The sequence below is a fragment of the Rhipicephalus microplus genome, chromosome X (genome assembly GCF_043290135.1).
Source record: "Rhipicephalus microplus isolate Deutch F79 chromosome X, USDA_Rmic, whole genome shotgun sequence".
NCBI lineage: Eukaryota > Metazoa > Arthropoda > Arachnida > Ixodida > Ixodidae > Rhipicephalus > Rhipicephalus microplus.
In genome coordinates, this window is record NC_134710.1 from 271838024 (window position 1) to 271861913 (window position 23890).

Below are 23890 nucleotides of genomic sequence, written 5' to 3' on the forward strand. Positions count from 1 at the left end.
TCTGTTGTATGTCCAAACACAAGTGGTGATCGCAGCGGTGACTTGAACGGAAATAAAAATTATAACAACATGATGGAGGTAAATGATGATGGACATTGCATGTGGTAACTCTACTAGCAACACTGTGTCTTGGAGGCACTCGATTTGGAATAGGTATTACAGTCCTTGCCGAAATACGATGCATGCCTTTCTTCCCGTCAAAATTTGAAAATTGCCAGGTCAGTGTAATCCAATAATAAATAAGAACAAAATACACGCAACAGCCTACTATCACATAGATATCTATCTATCGTGGGCACGGCGGACCCGGCGCGACCATGGCACTTACGCCTATGTTCTGCCTCATGCAGGGCATTCTTGGATTAGCCATATTCCCAACAGCCGGCCGTCTGCGAATCAGCAAACTGTGTATCAGTTATGCGGACCAACGGATGCCAATGCGTCATCGCATGGAGCCATTATCACTGAATGACACGGCAAGCCCGACAGCGCAATTTACTGCGCACAGCACAGGAGGCCGCCTATGAGTAGCTACCGGTGCACAGCGCAGAGTCACTTTATCGCTGGACATCGCTATAAAAGCCTCACCGCAAGCCTTCGACCCTCGTGGGCACGGCGGACCCGGCGCGACCATGGCACTTACGCCTATGTTCTGCCTCATGCAGGTTAGTTCCAACGTGGGTTCGTTTCGTAGTGATTATCGCTGTATTTTGGTCTTGCCGTGCCCTCGGCGTTGTCAGAATATAGCATATGAGTGTTTTCGTGCTTGTCGGTTGATTTTATGCGGTGACGTCGAAACAAACCCTGGCCCCACCCAGAAAGAACTATATGAAGAAGTGCTCAACGGCCAAGCAAAAATTCACGATGATGTGCTTGAACTAAAGAAACAGTTTATTGAATTAAAAAATATAGTACATGATTTCATTAAGGCACAAAAGGATTCCCAAGAACGCAGCATTCCCAGTTAAAAGGTGGGAAATATGTTACAATCTCTGGAACGTATTGTAAGCTTTCAAAACAAAAAGCTTACCGACCTCGAAGACCGTTCCAGACGGTCGAATTTGATTATTCACGGTATTCCCGAGTGCCCTAATGAAACTGATGCAACCCTGAGGGAAAAAGTGGTTAAGGAAATATTCACAGAAAAGCTTGGTGTGAAATGTGATTCCATCGGACGCATACACCGACTAGGAAAACAAACTGGAAAAAAGGCCTATCATCCTCCACGTTCAAAATTTTAATGAAAAGAAAGTAATATTAGAAAATGCGAAAAAAACTGAAAGGATGGTATCTATTCAGAATGATTATTCGCAGTTGACACTTAAGAAACGAAAAAAGCTGTGGGACAGTGCTAAGAACGACAAGCGACAAGGAAAAAAAAGTATTCTTAGTACACGACAGGCTTATAGTAGATAAAGATACATTTTATTGGGATGCATTGCAAAACAGGCGAGTAAAAGCAGGAGACCGTCAATCTTCCAAGCCGCACTCGTGACCTATTCCAGTAGTATGTAACAAACAGTTAAGGCTACTAAATATTAATACCCGAAGCATTGTGAATAAAACTGAAGCGTTCGAAGTGCTTCTGCTGCAGCATGATCCACATATTATGGTTGTTACTGAGACTTGGCTACACGAGCATTTGCCTAATGATGACGTCTTCCCCCCATCCTATACAGTTTTTCGTAAAGAGAGACGCACTAGGGGAGGAGGGGTGGCTGTATTGTTAAAGCAGTGCATCGATGCTGTTTTGTTGGATGATCTTGTTGACATAGAATGCTTATGAATTAGGCATACATGCTGGGGTCATTGTCTCGCTGTAATTGGGTTGTACAGACCCCCAGACGTTACTCCAGAATACCTTAGCACACTGAAAAATTATATGGCCAAATTTGAGAGTAAAAGGTCTTACTGATTGGTGACCTGAACCTATCTGGAGTAGACTGGGAGCACCTTGACGCCGGCATTAACACTTCAAAACATGTTAACATAGTGTTTGACATCATGCTTATACATGACCTATTGCAGGTAGTTCAGGTACCTAAGCGCGTACAGAGGGATTCCACCTCAATATTAGATCTTGTGTTTCTGAACCGTAATTTCTCCGAATATACAGTAGAAGTAGGGCAAGGTCTTTCTGATCATAACTATGTCTTCACTTCCTTTCCTCTTGTTCCACAAACTGGCCATAAAAACCCGGTATTTCACTGCTTTAAAGACTTTTCCAAGGCTAATGATGCAGATATAATTGAACACCTAGAAACATGTCTTACAAATTTTGATGACGTAAATGTTAGCGTGCTTTGGACACGATTCGAACAAATGTGTCATTTTTGTTTAGATAATTTTGTGCCTTCCAAGCACAAAAAAGTTAACAAACAAACACCATAGATAAATCGCAACATCATTCATCTTAAGCGCAAAGTTAAGCGACTGAAAAAAAAGCGGGCAACGGCTGATTTGATACATGATGCGCACAACAGTCTTGCTCAAACTGTCCGCAGCTCTAGGGAGTATTACTTTAAAACCTCATTACCTAACTTTATTGCAAATGACCCCAGTAAATTCTGGAGTTTTATCAGTGAAAAGAAAAGACCTGTATCCCAAATATCAATTGATGGAACCAACATCACCGATCAGAAAGACATTGCCAGGCATTTTAATCAATATTTCCAGAGTGTGTTCAACACTTCTGATTTCAAGTGTATATATAATGCTACAGCCTTTCCTTATGCTGAATCACTGTTTATTTCTTATCCAGGCGTGGTGTCTATGTTGCTAAATTTAAAAACTAAGGCATCCTGTGGTCCTGATAACATATCGAACGTATCTCTACGACCATATGCTTTATCTCTAGCAAAGTTTTTGGTTATTATTTTTCGCTGTTCTTTGTTGTCTTCCCAGCTGCCCAGTGACTGGAGGACAGCCCGCGTTGTACCCATCTTTAAAAAGGGGGACCGCTTAGCACTAGGAAATTACCGCCCAATCTCACTAACTTCACAATGTTGTAAAATTATTAAACACATCATAGCTACTAGTATAAACAAGTATATTGAAGAACACTCTATATTAACCATTTATCAACATGGCTTTCGGAAAAGATTATCCACCGCAACTCAACTCGTCACACTGTTTCACTCTCGCATTAAACATCGATAGACACGGTAGGACAGATATGCCCTTCTTAGATTTCTGCAAAGCCTTAGAACAAGAGGTATACCCGAAATATTCCTTTGTTGGATTTCTGCGTATTTAAATAATTGCAAACAGTACGTTGATATAGGGTGCCAATATTCGGACTGTCTTCCGGTCACATCGGGCGTAACACAGGGCAGTGTGTTAGGCCCTTTGCTTTTTCTATTGTATATCAATGATATTGTTGATGTTATTCACCCTAGTGTAGAAATAAGATTGTTTGTAGACGATTGTGTTTTGTTCAAAGAAATACGTTCCACTAACGATTTCAACGATCTGAGCACTAGCCTTTGCAATATATATGAATGGTGCAACAAATGGGGAATGTGTCTCAATGCGAACAAATGTATGTGCCTTCCAGTGACTCGCCAAAAGAATCCACAATCGTATACATACATATTAGGGTCTTCACCATTGCTACAAGTAAACTCCTACAAATACCTTGGTGTGACACTCACTTCCAACTTATCTTGGAATCTCCATATTGATAATGTTTGTTCATCTGCCTTTCGTAGACTATGTCTTCTTAAACATAAACTTCAAGGTGCTCCCACGAATGTTAAACTACTTTGTTACACAGCCCTTGTGCGGCCAAAACTAGAGTACGTGAGCACAGTATGGGATCCTTATACAAAACGTAATATACACACTCTTGAGCGTATTCAAAGAAAAGCTGTTAGATTTATATTCAACAAGTACTCCAAGTTAGACTCGCCCTCAGATTTAATGCTAGCTAACAACATTCCCTTACTGCAGATGCGAAGACAAAAAGATAGATTAGAATTCCTTAATCAACTTTTGAACAAAAAAATAGCTCTAGACCCATCCCCGTATTTGACACCCCTTAGTAGCCGGCCCACCCGACACCACCACCCAAAAGCCTTGATCCCATATTTTGCTCGCACAGACCTACTGAAGTATTCGCACTTTCCAAGAACCATATGTGAATGGAACTGTCTGAATGGAACTGTCTGAATGGAACTGTCTTACTAATACATGTGATGAATGAACTAACCTACCAAACAACCTTCTTCGTTCTTTATTGTTTCGTTTTGCAATTATTTTATTTGTATGTGTATTACCACCCTGCTTGGACCTCGAGTCTGCAGTATTGAATAAATAAATAAATAAATAAATAAATAAATAAATAAATAAATATCCGAGGTCATTTTTCTTTAGACCAGAGGTTGGCAGCCTGTGGCCTGCAAGGCTGTATAAGGCAGCCTCCGCCACCATATCCGAACTCTCTCCCCCTCCCGCCCCCGCTTGTCATCTATTATCAATAACCCAACATAGCAGTTTTGACCTCAAATGGCGTTCTGCCGCTAGCGTTCTCTTGTTAATTGCAACTTTGTGACATGTCTACAGGAAATAAATGTTGTTTGTTTCTATTTCGGTTTTTAAATGCGAAGCACTTCTTATTGAACTTCGGCGACTTTGCGCGTATTTGTCTATCTAGGCACCTACGACTTTTAGCTCTCCTGGCCGTTTCGATAGTGGTATCGATACCAAACTTGGTATGGCATAACGTGACATTATAAAGAACATATTTGACTAGTCATAACATAAAAATCATGATATGGATGTGATGAGTGTCATGATTTACATTTCATGGTCCTGCAGCTCTTGCGGAGGTTTCGTTCACATGCAATGTTGCAAAACTGATATAGTATGGCATGATTGCATGGCAAACACAAGCGACGCACCCTAACATGAAAATCATGACATGCGTGTCATGTAACAACATGACTACATGCCAAGCCCATGATGCGCTCGCGGGCACTTCGCTAGCGTCACATATACCAAATTTGGTATTACGGTACGTGAATGAATGATGAAGGTATGTGACTGGTGCAAACATGATAATCATGAGATGTGTGTCATGTAACAACATGACTACATGCCACGCTCATGATGCGCTGGCGGCCGTTTCGCTAGCTTCACTTATACCGAATTTGGTATCACCGGACGTGAATGGATGACGAAGGTATGATACTGGTGCAAACATGATAAACATGAGATGCGTGTCATGTAACAACATAACTACATATTACATTCATGATGCGCTAGCGGCTGTCCCGCTAGCTTCACATATGCCAAATTTGGTATTACGTGACGCCAATGGATGACGAAGGTATGTGACTGGTGCAAACACGATAATCATGAGATGTGTGTCATGTGAGAGCATGACTACATGCCACAGTCAAGGCGCCAATACATTTCGACATGACGCGGTGCGTGTGCTCGCCGGCGTTCATTTCGTCGCATCATGCTGGCGTTGCCACGCCAGGCGCTGGTCCTGCCATATACTCGCAAGCGCGCGCCGCGCTGCGTTGCTTTCACGCATGCGCATTTTAGCGCATGCATGAATACCAAATTCACGCATGCGCATATACCAAATTTGGTGTTACGTGACATCAATGGATGACGAAAGTATATGACTGGTGCAAACATGATAATCCTGACACACGTGTCATGTAAGAACGTGACAACATACCACGCTCATAGCGTGCCCGCGGCCATTTTGCTAGCTCCACATATACTAAATTTAGTATCATGTGACGTGAATAAATGGCGAAGGTAAATGACACATCCAAACATGATAATCATGACGCGGAAGTCTTGTGCGGCATCATTTACCTCCACCTCGTAACCTTGTGCTGATTTTTATATTGGTCACGATTAACTGAATATTTTTCCTTATGCACCCCCCCCCCCTACCAATTCACACAAAAAATGCTCACGAACCTTTGACCAGTGACGACCCTTTTGGACAAGTGAGGTGACATTCACTTCTTGGCACCAGAGAGCACCGACCAATGCACCAATGCTCACACCACCAACCATGTCGATGGGAATGCCTGCCTCGTAGATGGCCCGAATCATGCCTACATGTGCACAGCCTCTGGACATGGGCAGAATAGAAATAAAACAAATAAGTTCTGAGGGCAACAACGGCACCGTAGGCATAACTGAATGAAAATAAATAAATAAATTACTCATTACAATAAAAAAAAGATACACACACACACTTCACCGTGCTACACCACCTAAGAAAAAATACAGTTCGTTTCCATAACCAAACATGGTAATGCCCATCGCTGCTGCCGGTACTCCTTGGTCAGGAATTGCGATCAGTGAATTTTCGCTGCATAATCCCACACTAATAATTTCTTCATATTTATATATCACATAAGACTTCTAGTTCAAACAATGTTTTCACTCAAAATACATATTAAAAAATATGTCTCAGCAATATGCTGGGCCTCAGCAATACTTCAGTGGTCTAAAGTAGCCTGCAGACTTACGAGTGATGGTTTCCAACTTTGTGCACCACATTAAATCTATTTTTACTGATACGACATCAACAAACACGTCGGCAACCTCTCAACAAACTGAAAGCTCTTCCGACATCCTGCTTCTACTAACAAAATGGCTGCACAAACTTTGTAGCAAGAAAAATGCTGAAAGGTTTCATAAAAAATATTTGCACAGATAACTTTTTTTGCTGTGCTTACTTTAAACTATACAATTAGTTCAACAAGTGAGTCTTTATAACTCTTTCATTACCATGCCTATTAAATTTATCCCCAATGACCAATGCTTTGAATCGTCTTTTTTGCATGTTGAATTTCTTTCGTGTGCACCTAGCAGTTCCTAGTAGTTACGGTAGTTCAGCCACTCATTTTCCAGAATCAGTTGGAACTTGTCCAATATGGCAACAGTTACTTTTCACAAACCTTCTCACAAATCAACGTGTGTGTGTGTGGTTGGGAAATGCACTTGGCAGACAAACTTGAGAGAAATGTGGTGGTGGCGGTTATGCGGCAGTAACATCAAAATTCCGTAATAAAAATAACCTCAGCAAATTAACTACCGAATTATGGCATCAGCTTCGTGATCTGAAAGTGCTGAACTGTAACAATTGCCTAAAATTCATGCCAGCTATTCAATAGAAAGCTGTTAGGAGTGGGGGACGATTTGGTTTTCAAGAATTAATCGAGAAAGTATGTCGCATGTAGTATAATGTGCGGAGGTGGCCTTTTCCGCCAGTTTCCAGCAGCTTTGGTTTCACTTCTATTGTTATATCAGACACAGGGCCACATTCAGAGCCACTAGTCGCTCCCAAAACATCGGCGTGATTCTCACATGGGTGCCCACCTGCGCCGCGAGAAACGCCTGCCGCTCAAGACAAGCTCGCGACCCCAGCTGAATAGAATGCCGATGAGCTTTGTGTCCAAACATTACAGCACCTCAGCTTCAAGCTCTGACGGCAACAATGTTTTGCATCAGCATGAGACATTTGCAGTCGTTCACTGGTTGGTTTTGTTTAGGCACAATCTTAGTGCTACTTTGATTATGTGCTGGTGCCGGCTGCAGAGCTTCCCCTCACGGCAATAAGGCTACCGCAGCACATCTCGGCCCCACCCACACTACGGAGCAGCTCGAGACGAATAAATACAAATAGATATGCTTCGATGCATATTTTGGAACACCAACCTAGGAGAGTGGTGGCTTACGGAAAGGTGTGACGCCAGACGAACGTGAAGTTCACTGGACATGTGATGTATATAGGCATTACTCACATCACGTATCAATCTATACTGGAACACCAGCAGTATAGATTGACATCCAACGAGAGTGTACGTGAGAAGTATACGAAAGCACCTGTGTTTCATAAAGAATCAGTAAATGCTTTACTGCATGGCATGAGCAATGAAGCGATACATCGGCTGAGATTTCTTTTGTCCTTATTATTAAAAAACACTGCGTAGAACATTCATTTTTTTATGCTATTCCAAGGTCATTTCACTTCGAAAACTATTTTCCGAGTTTCTTTGTTTTTGTTGTTTTTGCATAGTATATCGTGTTTTTTATTGCAGTGTTTATCAGCTGGCAACCAAAATTCAGTGATACCACCGAGGTCTTCTGCTTTGGAGCACTTTGGAACAGCAAAATTTTCTATTCAAGAGTGCATTGGAGCAGCAAAATTTTCATTTTAGAGCACTTTAGAGCAGCAAAATTTTCCATTTAGGAGCACTTTGAAGCAGCAAGATTTTTCATTTTGGAGCAATCTGGAGCTGCTAACTTCGCATCCTGGAGGAGAAATAAGTAGCATTTACATTCAAGGGCATTCAAGGGAAGAAAATTGTTGATCACGTATACTAGTATACGGTCACGTGACAAGGCAATTCGGATAAATGAAGTTTCTCTCACCAGGTGGTGCCACTGGCTATATTAGAGATTTTCAATGAAGAAATGCAAATATAATTCTACTTTTCATGAGAAAAACAAAGTTGGTTTGAGTCATTATGAGGGACAATCCTTTCATTCGTGATCTTATTTCATGTTCTGGGTAGTTGTCGGTCCCTTTGAAAGAGCCCCGACATACTTCTTAAGTAACCATAAAATGGCTTTATTAAAGACCTTTATTGCCTCATGAATCAACCGCCGCAAAAATGTTTAAATCCCAAGGGATGCGATGGAAGCAAAGTAGGAGGGGAGGGCCCGGGAAAAGAATTACGTCAGACACACGTCTTAATAACCTTCAGCCCTTTCTTTCTCTTTCTTGGAATGAGCAGCTTACTTTCAGTGTGATCGCGAGTGCGCACACGTGACGGCCTCTTGCGACAGCCATCAGGCATTATGCAGCTCACAATGCTCAAATCAGCCAATGAACATAAATTCGGATGTATGGCGCAGTCATTTGGGTATATGATATCATTCGTAAAAAATAGAGGGAATAATTTCAAGCTGATTTTGATAACTTATAGCGATTTCCAGGTTGCATGCTGAGCTATGTTTGCTTGCATGTTCTCAGGAGCGTTGACTATGATCAGCAGTGTTTTCCGACAATGCTCAAAAAGTGCTGCAGGGCTCCTTTAAAAGAAATGCGTTACAAGCAATGCGGTTCCTTATAACCTATTACATCCATCACTGTTTAAAAAGTATAGGCAATCAACACATGGTCTTAGGCCTACCTTGCTCCTCCACCTCCAAGAACAAGGCCAATTGATGTGCCAGTGAGGAATCGTGCCAGGCGTGCGAAGTCTGAATGTACACTCACAGTTCCTTCTTGAACCCTCTTGTACACCTCTGTCTGCGAGTGAAATCAGGACAGACCATTTTTCAATGACACAACATGAATTAAAGTGCAACATTAGCAACAGTATTAACAACTCAAAATTGCAGTAAGATAGCTTTTTGGCCAAGATGGTGTATGTCTGGAGGAAAGTGAGTCGTGGTAATGACATCAGACTGTTACATAGGAAAATACAACTGCCTTGCCTCCCTCTTCAAGAAAAGTTGGCACTTTCCTTTCACTAACCCTGTGAAACAACACAACTAGAAAAGCCTTATGCGCATTAAAGAGGATTATTATGCTCTATATAAAATTAAGGTTTAGCATTAGCAAAACAGCAACACCTATTGGGTGAAGACTTCGTAGTCCATAAATAACAAAAAACTGAAATATAGATATTAAGAAAGGGCTGCATAGCACTGCAATCATGCCAGAGACTTGACTAAACCTGGTAGGCTTTGAGAACTATTTTAGCACCAAAACGGTCAAAAGTATAAAAGTACATATACACTAAAACTTGTGACACCACACTAGCAACGAGATTCCAGTGTTAACTCCAAAAGAAAACATGGCTTGCTATTTCCTACGCAACTAGACAATCTTATTCTGTCTAATGAAATGAAAGAGTTTTGAAAGCGTATATATTATTATTAGTTTAAGCCATTATATGATGATAATCTGGTGACAAGGCAAAATCAAGCAATAGAGCTGCAAATGATAATTTCTCCAAGGAAAAACTACCCTGTTTTTTGCAGACAATCACACAAACTCTATGTTGAGGCAGAAATACTTAGTCGCATCTGAAATGCCACTGCTACAACTAATTACAAAAATTACAAAAATTCTTAATTAGCATTTTAATTTTTGACATGAGGGTAACTGTTCATATTACAAATTTGTAGGGCATGACAATTTATGACACCCATTTTTTTTTTTCATTTTAGAAATCATGCAAGTTGCACGTAATTTTGCGATAGTCAATCAAATTTTAAAGGCAGTATCAAAACTGAACCTGCCTGCCACACAGGAAACGAGGCCCCTCGGTTATATAAGAACAGAACTACACATGACAAGGAAGTGATGACAAGGAACTCGAATCAAGGCGCAAAGAAGTAGAGTATGGTCTGGAAAATCTGAAAGCTTTCTGAAGTATACAAGCAGACAGCTTATTTTTTTGGGTGCAGTGCGTGGTGTTTATATTTTTTTATCCGATACTACAAACAGGCAAGGAAAATTTTTTTTTCCTGTCTGCAAAAAGAAGCGCCACAGCAACTGCTCCACAGGTTTATGTTTCACAAGAAAAAAAAGTTTAAATTGCAGTTTCATAGCTTGAAAGAAAAATGAGCACAAGACAGCACACACAAAGCTAATGGATCCGCTGGCACAAATGAGATAACTTGCCATGTTCCCCAAAAAATTGCAGCCACTACGTCCCTTCATTAAAAATTCAACCGAATTTGACCGTTAAGTGTTATAGGCAGTTTCAGTCTGACATAACACAATGCACATGCTTCATGTGCACCAGGCACGACCAGTCGCAATGTCACCCTCAAAATTCAATACGAATATCTTGAACTATGGGCATGCCATAAATTGGCATGTGCTACAACTTTCCAATATGAACAACAACACTCAAGTCAATAAGTAAATAGTAAATTAAGAAGCTTTTGTCAATTATTCATCTCAATGTCATTTTAGCTGTGGCACAGTATTTTCACCTCGACATTTGAGTTTTTGTGCGAAAATGACAAGAGCATTACTGTCAAAGTACTTTTTTATAAAGTGTGTATGCATGTGCTGTTTTTTAGACAACAGATATTTTTAATAAATATGCTATGAGTCATGCACTTGTCATTTTTACTGGCTTATAATTTAAAAATTCTAATGTTGCAATAAAATAATAATTGCATAAAGTGATTAACAAAGTTTTGTAACAAAAAGCTGAAGAGAAGTTTAAATGAGAAGGTTGTAGGCCATCGCAATATATGTTACACCATTTTTTTTAATCCTTAAAATATTGCACGTCATTTGAGATAGTCGTTATTGAACTTCAATAGTGATATTGAAATCAAGCATGCTGCACGTGCCAGAAAAGCAACCGCTACATCACATAACAGCAGACCTTCCTATGATAAAATCAAGAACCTTTGAGAGATGCACTCCATAGTATATTGCGGTGGAGAGCAGCAGGTTATCTCCTTTCCACCAGCAAATCACCTTACCTTTGAATTGAATGTTTGTCATTTATTTTTTTCTTTTATAATGTGTGCAAGGAAACCGCAATTTCCACTTTTTCTTTCACTTAAGAACAACTCGGGGCGAAAAACTGAAATGACACGCAGTTTTTATTTCTAAAAAATGAGTGCCTAAACTGGTATACCCCGCAACTTTCCCGGAGAAACAACTGCCCTAAAGTCATTCATTGACAATTTAACAAATTTTTACATCAATATTCATGTACATATTTTTTTTAAGTAGCTTAGCCACAGCGAAGTGTTTTCACTCTGACAGAGAGTACATGTGTGAAAACAAGTACTTTAATGTCACAGAATTTTCATAAAATATCAGCATCATACAAAAAAATACAACCTGTGCATATGCAAAGGAGGCATACAGAATACACAACAGCCACATCAGCTACGTTATGACCATGCTCTAAATATTTTGGCCCGATTATCTTGAATTTGCCACAATCATTGAAAAGCCTTACAAGTGACCGTCAGAAAGTGAGTAGGTGTCACCAAACACGATCAGAAGAAGGGTAGTACCATATTTACTCGTGTTATAGACACATTCGCATAATAAATGCACCCCCAACTTCAGTCATGCAAGTTCGGACTCCCCCCCCCCCCTTCCCCGCGTAATAAACGCACCCCTACATTCATCCGCTGCAGTATCGCTAACAGACACCTGGCACCTCCTCACCCATTGGATCTCTTCCGTTTTTTTTTATTATTTTGCCAACCCCCCTTGGCTACTGCCACTCATTTCCCCCCTCCCCTGCCCATTGTTGCGTGCTGTACTGTTTTCCTTTCTATCTGTGCGTGGCACGTCATCCGCCTTACCTGTGCGCCACAGCGGGGTAAACAAACGGTGCGAGTGTAGAGACATCGCAGCTGATAAGCACACAATGCGCAAAGCTCATGATCGTGACCTTCGCTCACTGTGTGCTTAAGACTACCCGCGCCAACAGATGGAGGGTCGCTCTCTGCGAATACGAAAAAGCCCAATCACGTACACGCAATTTTCGAGCAATGGCGATAGCGATTGCTGTCGCGAAGGGTCATTCATCACTATTGCGTCACAGGTTTATGGAAACCCGAAAAAATTGCTTGTTGTCTAGAAAAAAATTGTGACAATTTCCGGAACATGGTAGCATCCCCGATTCTCACTTCGCTTGTTATCCGCGCGTAGAGGAACTTTTCATGCAGAAGTGAGGCGGCGGCCTTATTTTGTCGTTAATCTTGTTATCGACGGTTTATTTTGATGCTTCGGGGTAGCTCGCTACAATATTGGTTACTTGCTACAATGTTAACTGGGGGGTCACGGTCGCCGTGCGAGATTGCCACAAAGTTGGCAAAGTGCGTCGTAGCGCACACATTTCGGCGCCCCTCGAGATCACAGCAAATACCAATGTTGTACACATACGTGTACAACAGTGGTATTACATATGTCACACAGATGTAATACCACTGTTGTAAACAGTGTACAGATATGTCAATTACGAAAGAATAAGCCACCTAACTTTTTTTTTGCATTACAGCGTTTTTTCCTCCTCCTGAAAAAGTTTCCATAAAATTTACCCCGCGTAATAAACGCACCCCCCAACTTTGCTCCGATTTTTAGAGAGAAAAAAAAAAGCGTTCGTTACGCAAGTTGTGGGGGTGCTGACACCCCCCCTGTAAAGTTGTCTGAGCCGCGTGGCGCACGTGTCTCGCCCCAGGGCTTTGTTTCGGTGGTGACCACCACCGGGCGATAGATGGCGTTGGGTTTGCTTGGAGTACCACTGTTGGTAGAGTGGTAGCGCCGGCGGTGGCCCCTGGCGGAAGGCAGGCCTTGGTGGTGGGCGAGCGTTGAGCGAGCCTCTTCTGCGCGTGGCGGCTGCCGCGAACGGTTGTCTGTAGCGTAGGTCCCCGGTGCTCGGCACCGCGGGCTTCGCGCCGGGGTCCCACGTGGAAAGTCAGGCATTGGCGACGCCGCCTTGGGTATGTGTTAGTGTGTTGGGTGTGTTAGTGTGTGTTTATCATGTTATTGTGTGTTTAGTGTGTCACTGTGTTATGTTGTTTGTATGGTAGCGTGTTAATTGAAATTGGTGTATCATTCGGCGGACGATATCGTCGTCTAAATTAGCTAATAAATGTATGTATGTTGTGTGCTTTGTACCGACCGCGTTTACTGTGTCCGTTCACTCCAAGAGCGTGGCGTGGCGTGGCGCTCGTTCGTTTCGCGGAGACCCCACAAAGTAAATATGGTATGTTGTCTCAATACCTTTGGGAAACACTTCTTACAAAATGAACATAAACACCACTAACAATTATAATAATATCCGGGGTTTTACATCCCAAAGCCACGACATGATTATGAGAGGGGCCGCAGTAGAGGGCTCCAGAAATTTTTCACTGTCCAGTGTTTTTTAGTGTGCCCTAAAGTACACTAGACACTGGAAAATTTCTGGAGAGAAAAATGACAGACCCATGTCATTGCATAGACACGAGCCTCTCCCATTTTGTCTCCTACAAAATGCAACCGCCACGGCTAGTATCAAACTCGTGACCTTCAGATCAGCAGCTGAGCCCCATAAGCACTGCTTCACCGAGGTGAACGAAAAACAATCATTATCTCGTCCCACATTATACAGATTTGAGGTTCCCCACAATGTGATGATTAATTCTAGGTCCCATGTGTACACTCAATTCTGAGTAGACTGAATAGGACATCAAAGTGCCATATTTTCATTATCGAGGGCCTCAGTTCTAATTTACTTAATCCGGCAGCACCTGCTAGTAGTTTTAGTGTCCCACAAGCATTGCGAATAACTTCTCAGTTTATTTTTTGTCGAAGTGAACCAAAATCAGAGGCAAGTACAGCTGTGAAAGAATTAGTAGCTTTTGTTTCAATTGATGAGACTTAATTAGTAAGCAGTACCCTCAATATATGTGGACACAGAAACCTTATTACAGTAGGAAATGCTGACCAGCTGCGTAAAAAAACTTAATTCATCAGTGGGATAAACCTCAATTATTGGGCGTTTGTGCTTAAAAAAATTAATTCTAGAGTTTTCAGTGTCAAAACCACAACATTATTACGAAGCATGCTGTAAAAAGAAAACTATCTTTACTGAGGACTTTTCACATGGGCCTATGTCTAAGCATACTGGCAACATCTGCACTATATTAGAGCTAACCTGACGCATCAGTTATAGCTGGCCAGGCTGGGTGACATCCTGACAGGCACTTTTTCATCAGATGCCTAGCAATAGAAGCAACAGTCTACAGTATCTATGTTGAAGCAACATGCAGTACAAGGTCTTTGCTCTTATCTGCCTGCAGGTTGTGAAAGTGAGGGTTTAGGGTGATCAAGGGAGTTCTGTTCATGTTTACTTTGCATGCACGATGTATCCCCACGTGATGCTATGGACTGGTTATCTTCATCGCCTGCCAGCTTGCTCTGTTTTCGAACCTTTTTGTGTAATGCAGCATATTAAGATAAACGAGTCACATCAGTATGAGTTCTATGCAAGCCCCATCCTCAAGCCAGATGAAATACATGCGAGAAGGCGAGGGGTGTGTGCGAGTCATTCTTTTGTGTGAAACTGAACAACGGCAGTTGGTTACAGACTAACTTTTCAGCTATTAGCTACAGTGTGGCTCTATTTTACTTTTCTTTTCAGGGGCACAAGTTCATTTCAATAAAGCCTTGTCTTGGTTGCTGCTTATACGTGATTCCTGCATCCCTTTACAGGTACATAATGATATCATGCTCAACTAAATGTTTTCCACAATTTACACAGCTGATGAAACTGCTGATCTTAATTTATGTAGTTTAACACATCACTGTCAATGCATGGCCTTTCTGGCAAGAATACAATATTTTTAATGTGATACCGTCTTTGCTAGTACAACAGGTATACATGCCGAACCACACGCATTCTCATTATTATGTCTCTGCCTGCTTCAGTGGTGCAAAAAATTTCATGTGCATTAAAGCATGGTACAAGTACATATATCTCTTTCAAAGCAAAATACACATCTGTCCTCATTTTCGCTTCCTTGTGCAAGAAACAGCTGACACAGTCCCAACATTTAAACTTTTACTGGTAGCTAGTAAACACGCTTTCTTTTTCGTATGCTTCATGTTTTTACAATATGAATTTTATGCGATAGTAACGGTTGGCATGACTCAATAAAATTTGTATCACCAAGACCTAACTTCTTTGATCATGTTCGTCTGTTATTAAAAAAAATTGATGGAATATAACCGTATCCAATAATTTTTAACAATAAATTCTCGGTACAAATGAGAACGACCAAAATTCCCCCTTCAAGTGTGTGTATTTCCTATTTCCTTTTCCAGCATTTTAAACATAATAATTTCTGCTTACGATTCGAGACGGTGAGTGGCGCATGAACATGCGCTTAGGGCATCGAATGTGATGATGAGAGGAACACCAGGAACGCATGTTGAGCCAGGCCACTGTGTTGCGTGGCTTGTCTGCACCCTCTCTATGCAGCAGAACAAGCTCCTTCTGAGTTCGCTGTGCTATGCTTTCTGCCTGCTTCTCAAGCTGCAAGCGAAAATGACATGAAAAATAAATGAAGTAAACAGTAATTGGAAACACAAATGATGAGCACAACTGAGGAGAATAATGAGAAAAACAGATTGAATAAAGTGATTGATGAGCAAGAAAAATTTCAGTAGATCCCACACATAGTGAAAATAGAGTGCATCACAATGTAATTAAGCTGCCTATGCCACATTTTTTTGGCTTCGTGTCAAGCATTAAGAGATGGACTGACGTGTTAATGTAAAACGAGTAGTCCGCATATTACTGGGCATATAGGCCACACTGGTGTGAAAAAAGTTGCTTTTGGTCCGACATCATGTCAGTGCTCGCGTTATAGAGCTCAAACATCACTTTCATAAAAATGCAGCATACGCAAGGTGTACTTAAGGAACGTTATACAGTCGAATCTTGATAATTCGAACTGAAAGGGGCCTGGAAATTTGTTCGAATTAAAAGAAGTTCGAATTAATGAAAGCTAATTAAACGGAGGGCTCTCCATGCAGTGGCGCATGTGCATTGAGCTAACACACGAAGGGGAAGTTTTAGAAGACTTACATTTATTCACAAATCACAGGACATCTGTTATTAATTTAAGTAATCGGTGATGCGCGTCTGCACACGTTTGCCTTGCAGCGAGTCAATCAATTTTGCACGCAGCTTGCAAAGCTTTTCTACTTTGGCTCCAGAATTCTCCCGGCAAGAGAAGTTGGACTGGAAATGTCCAGCGCCAACACTTTGTAAAGACGACGACACCAACGACTACGCAGCCACAGCATGGCCAGCACGTGACGAGAAAGGAGGAGCGTCTCCACACGGAGAGAAGCAGATCGGCATTTGTAAAAAAACCAACACTCCACAACAGCCCTTTTTTTTTTTGCTCTCTTCGCATACGTTGTTGAAAGAAGAAGGGTTACGTGGCAGGGACAGGAAAGGGAGAAGCGTGGCACCAGCACATGAAAGACCCCACCCCCTCAAGGCGCACAGCCGTGCTCCCGCAAGGGGCAAGGGCTGCAGAAGATGATTGATTGGTATGTGGGGTTTAACGTCCCGAAACCACCTTATGATGATGAAATACGCCGTAGTGGAGGGCTCCGGAAATTTCGACCACCTGGGGTTCTTTAACGTGCACCCAAATCTGAGTATACGGGCCTACAACATTTGCGCCTCCATCGGAAATGCAACCGCCGCAGCCGGGATCCGAACCCGCGACCTGCGGGTCAGCAGGGCTGCAGAAGATAGTGCCTTTTTTCTTTCCTTCAACCACACATTCATTCGACCCAGTGACAGCTTTCTTTTTCTTTTTTCCGTCTCTCTCTATTTGCACGTGCCGTCGGAAGGAGAAGTGTCTTTACGTGGCAGAGACGGCAAAGGGAGAAGCGTGACACGGGTGCGTCGCAGATCGGCATTTGAGAAACAGAAAACATTCCAACGCAGCCTTTTCTTTCCTTTTCATTTACTTCGCGCGCAGCGTAGAGGTGTCGCAGGTGCTGCCGCGGGATTGGGCGGAGTGCTGAGAGCATTTTCGCAGCGTGGTATGTTCGAATTTACCGATGCAAGTGCTTGCACATTCCAATTACCGGGCGTTTTCGCACCTTGGAATACAGATAGCTTTGACGGAACCTCATCGTGAGTTCAAATTACTCGAAGTTCGAATTAAGTGCGTTCAAATTAATGAGATTCGGCTGTAATTAGTTTTCACTTGTTTGTTTCCTGCTGGGAGGTGCGACATGCAACTATAGCTTGCTGAGCCATATGAGTACATGTGTGCAATGTTTATTATACTGTTATAAGAACAGCAGCCAGCACTGCACCCACAATTAGTGTTTGACAAGCATTTCTACCACAGTTGATAATGGGCAAACATCATCGCAACTGGTCATCTAAAATTTATTAACAATAGGTACCATGTGGTTGCTGGCCGAGTGTCAGCATTTGTCTGCTATATTAAAATCACTAACTATGAGGGGTGTTCAAATAAAAAGGCACTGAAATTCGTAACAACACGACCTTTAACGTAGATATTATGCCACTATAAGAGAATGTAGCGAGACATCTAGGGATGTGATTGAAGTCTTTGCTGTGAGTTGTAGCATGCGGGGGCACCCACATGAGCAGGAAAGAGCGAAGGCTTTTATAAAAAGTGCCATCCAATCGATGCGGAAATGCGTGTGGGGACAGGATGAGGTTGACATTGCTGACAATTGAGGAGCAGCAAGGCAATATATTTGTGATAGCAGGTGTTAAACCAGCCATCATTCATCACTTGCAATTTCCACATGCTTGGTCCCTGATAACATTTGACAAGGAAGCACTAACTCAAAGGACAAATCCAATGACACAGTGAAAGACTAGGTCACGTCATGGCCACAGGAATTCTGAGAACAAGGAATCCTTCGGTTAAATCATCTAAGAAACCACCATGATCAGGCACATAGTGTATGCTTTGACTAAAGTGTTCATTTATACTTACAGGGCTGTTTCATAACTTTTTATTTGAACACCCCTTGTGTAACAAATGGTATGCGTTTCTATAACTTCATACAGCCAAAGTGTTCCAAAAAGCTACCAGCCATGGCACCTAGCATATGTAAGGTGTCACACAGGTAAGCATGTCACACTCCTGATTGTCAAGTGGGAGGAAACAACTTTATCGAATAGGTACAATTGTGTGCACTATCTCGAAAGATCAGCAGACTGCTCATAGCTTTGCAAGTGCTATGCTACCACTGTTTACTTTCCGCTGAAGTAAAAGGCAGCAAGAAAACCACTTACATTTGCTAGAGTAACCGTATTCCCATACATCAGCACTTTATAGTTACACCAGAATGAATCCTAAAAAAGTTAGATGCCAATCTTGCTTTGTGTAACATTCCAATTCGTTGCTATCGCATTGATTGCTTTGCCTTGCAGCTCAAATTTACTCCTTTCTTTCTTTTTCAAGAGGGAATTTCTAAGCTTGCAATGCCAGGTGTCACTTGGTTCATGCCTTTCATCAAAATGTGGCCACCAGAAAACATGGCTCATGGAATGGCAAGATGCAAACCGCCAAGAAAAGACAGGCAAAAAGATGTGAAGAAGGCACTCTTTCCTTTCGTCTGTTTTCTTTTCGTGGTTTGAGTTTTACAAAACGGTAACACGCCTCATCACTGTTGCCATGCATGCACAGAATCCTTACTCACCAAAAAAGGTTAATTGGACATTCTACGAAAGATGGACGAGCTCCATAGAAGAAAGATCTAAAATAAGATTATGAAGGAGGAAGATTAATAATTATATCTGAGGTACCAAAACAAAGATATGATTATGACAGACGACGTTGAAGAGGACTCAAAAATTCTGACCATCTCGTGTTCTTTAGAGTGCACTGACAATGCACAGTGCACAGGCCTCTACCATTTTGCCTCCATCAAAATGTGACCGCTTACGCAGCAGTTGAGATCGAGCCCGCAAACCAGCAGCTGAGCACCATAATTGCTCTATCACCATAGCGGACATGGACAGACTTGGCAAAGTAGCTACCCGTCACATCAAGGTGCACGATAGTTGGGGAATGCATGCGTACTAGCTCCTCCAATTCGCCCAGAATACTCCAGTTTTTGTGAGGACAGCCACAAATCTCTTGAAAATGACCCTGCCCTCCCCGCAAGAGGAAAATAATAAGAGACAGGGTCAGTGGTTCGATGTGTCCTGGCCTTTGTATTAACCGTAGGGCTTGTGTACGTCAGTTCCATCATAGTACACTACTGCCATGAGGAAAAGCACACTGAAACTTGGAAGGACCTGCTGCGAGGAATTATAACTCAGCTGCCAGCCCGTAATAAGATCATTTGCTACGTGATGCCAACAGGCAGGAAATGTGCCACACTCGCCATCATGACTACCGGTGACGCTGGCTAACGCTCCCACGTTTAAATGCCCATTTATGCCCCATAAAGTGGACTGGAAGATAGCCACTGTGGTAGCTCAGTTGGTAAAACGTCGGAAGCGTTTTTCGAAGGTCGCTGGTACGAAATGTGCCCACGGCAAGTTATCGTTTGTCAATCAATCCATCAATCATTTTATTTCCTTTAGATAAGGTGGAGTACAGGACTAAAAGCTCAAAAGCTTGACGAGGTCCTGACCCCGTTCACAAGTTGACAAAGCAGCAGGAATGGCAGTCAATCATGCACAACAAATATGAAATAAATGTATTTGTCCACTTTTCTTTCTTCACGTTTACATTGTATTAACTACTGATAACATCCCCTATACCTTTCTTGGCAGTGTTATTAATACTGTGTCGAACATACAAAAACAAGCCCTCAGAATTTTCACTCTTTCCTTCAATCATAGCGAGGATCTCGTTCGGCAGACATGTTTTCAGGGAGTATGCGAAGGATTATTGGTCAGCTGCCAGCCTGTAATAAGGTCACGTGCTACGTGATGCACACAGGCAGAAAAAGCGTTCCACACTCTTCATCATGGCTACTGGCACCACTGACCCACGCTAGGAAATAGTCATTATGGTAGCTCCGGAAAAGTCATTGGAAGGTTGCAGGTTCGGACCCTACCTTGTATCAACACTATTTCACTCATTATGCCTTATTTTTGTGTTAAGTGTTACCAGACAGCGGCACGATGCTTTCTTCCTTTTATCTAGCACTTTCATCCCACCTGACCAACAAGTGGTTCCTGGTCTGCAAGGGCCACAATAAGTATGCAGTCTGCCTGCCGGATGCAGCGCTGGGTCCATGAGCTCATCTGGCTGTCACACTGGTACAGAAGCACCCTGTTGCGGTCCTCCTGCTGACCCAACCAGTTGCACAGGCGGTACTCATTGGCTCTGCAGAAAAATAATCATTAGTAGCACCACCTACCTAAGCAACATGTTCTATAGTTTCTTTGCTGCTACCACAAGTGGCCACGTTGGCATATTTTGATGACAAGTTCCTTCTAGAACAGACAGTATTAGAATGACAACCCAAACTATTGTTGCACCAAAATATATTAAGGCCATACTGAACTTTTTTGTAAGGCAGTAGTCTACTGAACAAGCTCTAAACTTTCGCTCCTCACCTTTCCTTTTTTTTTTTTTTTTTGGAGCTCCACTCATTTTTCATCTTTCCCCCTCCTCATAGAGTGAGGTAGCAAACACCCCATTTTTTCCTCTCTCTATTTAAGCGGCATGGCAGTGACTTAGCAACAAAATTGATATGAATTACAATAATCCATAAAAAACTAATGTTTCAAAAACTGGTTAAATCCTGGAGCACCAAAATAACATCATTTAAGTGTACTTACGTGTCAAGTGCAGAAGCCCCAAGCTGCTTCTTAATGTAATCGGAAGTCAGCCGGAACACTGGTCCTGTAGCAATAATGAGAAAATGAATAGCTATTGATTTTACGCAGGTCTTCTCATTCCTCAGAGTGTGATTTTTCACTCCTATAGAGTAACTTGAATTAAACTGAAATTGCTACAACTATGTAAAACAAGCAGAAACAGCAGAGGTGTTCCTTTAGGTTAAAACCACGTTATGCTCGCTACAGAGGACAAACGTGCAATACAGGAACTGACAGCAGATTTTTCTTGACCCAGTTTTTGATGGTGCTAGGGAAAGGTTAGGTTAGAGGATGCAAAGGGTGCCACTGGGTTTGCTGTGCCCTCCAGCCGCTAGGGCTCCTGCCAGTGCGTGCCAGCAAGGGAAAGCTCCCCCTTGTTAGTGATTAAACCTGCAGGGGTTGATTCCAAAAGCACGTGGATATTTTGAAGGCAGAACTTTGTTTCGAGAAGCCATTAAATCACTAAAGAAGTTAGTTCCTTCTCCAGTAGCACTGTGAAGCGATAGTTATGCTGACAGCACTCCTCGAAAATTGTTCATTTCACTAAAGGTTCTGCTTTCACAAGAGTTAGTGAAACTTGTATCACTGCCAGATGCGCCGACCGACGGAGACAATGGGCGCTTTAGCGCCGGAGCGCTGTAATGAGCATCATGCTGGGCCGAAGAACGGGGAGGAGACTTTTTATTCAGGGAATGCGCATCAGCGCATAGCAGAAGTTACACAATATAATCGTTGCATGGCGCTATACGACACATCCTGCGAAACCAAAACTGATCCGAGGTCCAGTACTCCGAGATTACTATTTTTGAATTTGGGACATGAAATGCCCGACACCACATCATCTTCCCCTAGAAAGGAAAGGAGACGTAAACTCTTGTGTACTTGTACAAGAGAATGTGAATGAATTACAATAGATGCCTTTTAAACGAAATCTTAAGGGACCAGGAAAATGTGTTTCTTTTAAGAGGAGTTTCATTTACTCAGAGATAAACAGGGGTACAATATCCAAGTAGGAAACCAAACACATTAGTTTATAAGAAAGTGCATCCACCACAACATTATGTGAACCCTTGCAGTACTGTACAGAGAAGTTGTAGTACAACAGTCTGGCACACTAGTGTGAAATGCGTAATGGGTGCCGGCCTCTGATCCAGCAGAAAGTAATGCAACAAGAGCTTGATGATCAATGCGTAATGTAAAATGTCTACCCCACAAGTACACACGCCATTTCTCATAAGCAAAAAAGCAAGCTAGAGCTTCCCGCTCACCAGCAGAGTAGCTGCGTTCAGGAGACTAAGTTCTCGAAGCAAAAGCAATTGTGATTAACTGGTCACCTTTGAGTTGTTGAAACATGGCACCCAATCCTATGTTGGGCGTATCAGTTGTAATGACTATCGGAAGCTTCTCATTAAAGAGTTGAATGACTGGGTTTGCAGCTGGTACTTCTTTGATATTGCTGGAAGCCACATTGGCTTCCTTGGACCAATTGATGTTTGGCCTTCACACAACATGAAATGCAGTGGTTCAACAACATCAGGGTAATGTGGAACCAAGAAATGAATGCAAGGTTTTAGAATCTGCAGGTGCATTAACAATAGCATGCACTTTGAATTCAAAAGGAGACAATTTTTCTGGCACTGACATTGTGTCCTAAAAATTTAATTTGCTGGACGGGAAAGACACATTTGTCTTCAGTTTCATTCCTGTATTGCTTATGCGTCTTAGTACAACTTGTAAATTACCGTAGCATTATGCTCCGCACGCGTTCGACCCCAGACCAAAATGTCATCTAAGTAGCACAGTACTCCAGAGCAATCTTTCAAAATGTCCAAAATCATTTTCTGAAAAACAGCAGGGGCAGATGAAAGCCCAAAACAAACTCTACGGAATCTAAATAAACCATCATGTGTTACAAAGGTAGGTAGTTAGTTCTCTACTTGATTCAGACAAGTTAACCTGATGGTACGCTGAAGCAAGATCTAGCTTTGAAAAGTAAACAGCACCTGTAAGTTACGAGAGAAGTTTTTCGATGTGGGGTAGGGGAAATCCATCAACCACGATAGCTTTGTTTGGTTCACGCAAGTCCACGCAAAGTCTTAAGGAACCGTTCTTTTTTTTCACCACGACCAGTGGAGAGACCTAATCTGATGCTGAAACTCGTTCGATGACGCCTGATTTTTTAAGACGAGAAAGTTTGTTGGAGACTTGTTCTCAAAGCAGGAATGGCAATTTACGAAGTTTGGCAGTGACTGGCTGGACACCTGGACGGCATTTCACTTCGTGCATGTAGCCTTTCGCCAGTCTGAGTTCCTGGGTGAAGAGGTGATGAAATTCAGAAGGAGCATTGGCAGGAATTCTTGTGGTTTCTGAACCTGAAATTTGTGAACAGGACAATGTTTCACCGTCGATGGTTATGCAGAGGCTTCGAATGGCATCCAACACAAGTGAAGAACCCTCTTCCATCACGTAAAATGTGACAGCAGCAGTGGTATCATTGTACCGAACGTTTG

General features: G+C 42.2%; 2 protein-coding genes across 5 annotated transcripts in view; one reads left to right on the forward strand and one right to left on the reverse strand.

The window, feature by feature from the left end:
- The window catches only part of LOC142776119 (uncharacterized), a 58624-nt gene extending 57991 nt beyond the window's left edge, over nucleotides 1-633 (forward strand). The window contains exon 2 of the mRNA XM_075879139.1: nucleotides 351-633. Coding sequence (XP_075735254.1) covers nucleotides 351-527 — 177 coding nt within the window. The 3' untranslated portion in view covers nucleotides 528-633. The remainder of the gene's footprint in view (nucleotides 1-350) is intronic.
- sws (patatin like phospholipase domain containing sws) overlaps nucleotides 1-23890 on the reverse strand; it is a 275614-nt gene that overhangs the window by 119306 nt on the left and 132418 nt on the right. For all 4 annotated transcript variants that reach the window (XM_037414017.2, XM_075879135.1, XM_075879134.1 and 1 more), the window contains exons 21-25: nucleotides 21342-21405; nucleotides 20715-20883; nucleotides 15879-16061; nucleotides 9177-9295; nucleotides 5944-6100 (exon numbers count right to left, since the gene is read on the reverse strand). In XM_037414017.2, coding sequence (XP_037269914.1) covers nucleotides 5944-6100; nucleotides 9177-9295; nucleotides 15879-16061; nucleotides 20715-20883; nucleotides 21342-21405 — 692 coding nt within the window. The remainder of the gene's footprint in view (nucleotides 1-5943; nucleotides 6101-9176; nucleotides 9296-15878; nucleotides 16062-20714; nucleotides 20884-21341; nucleotides 21406-23890) is intronic.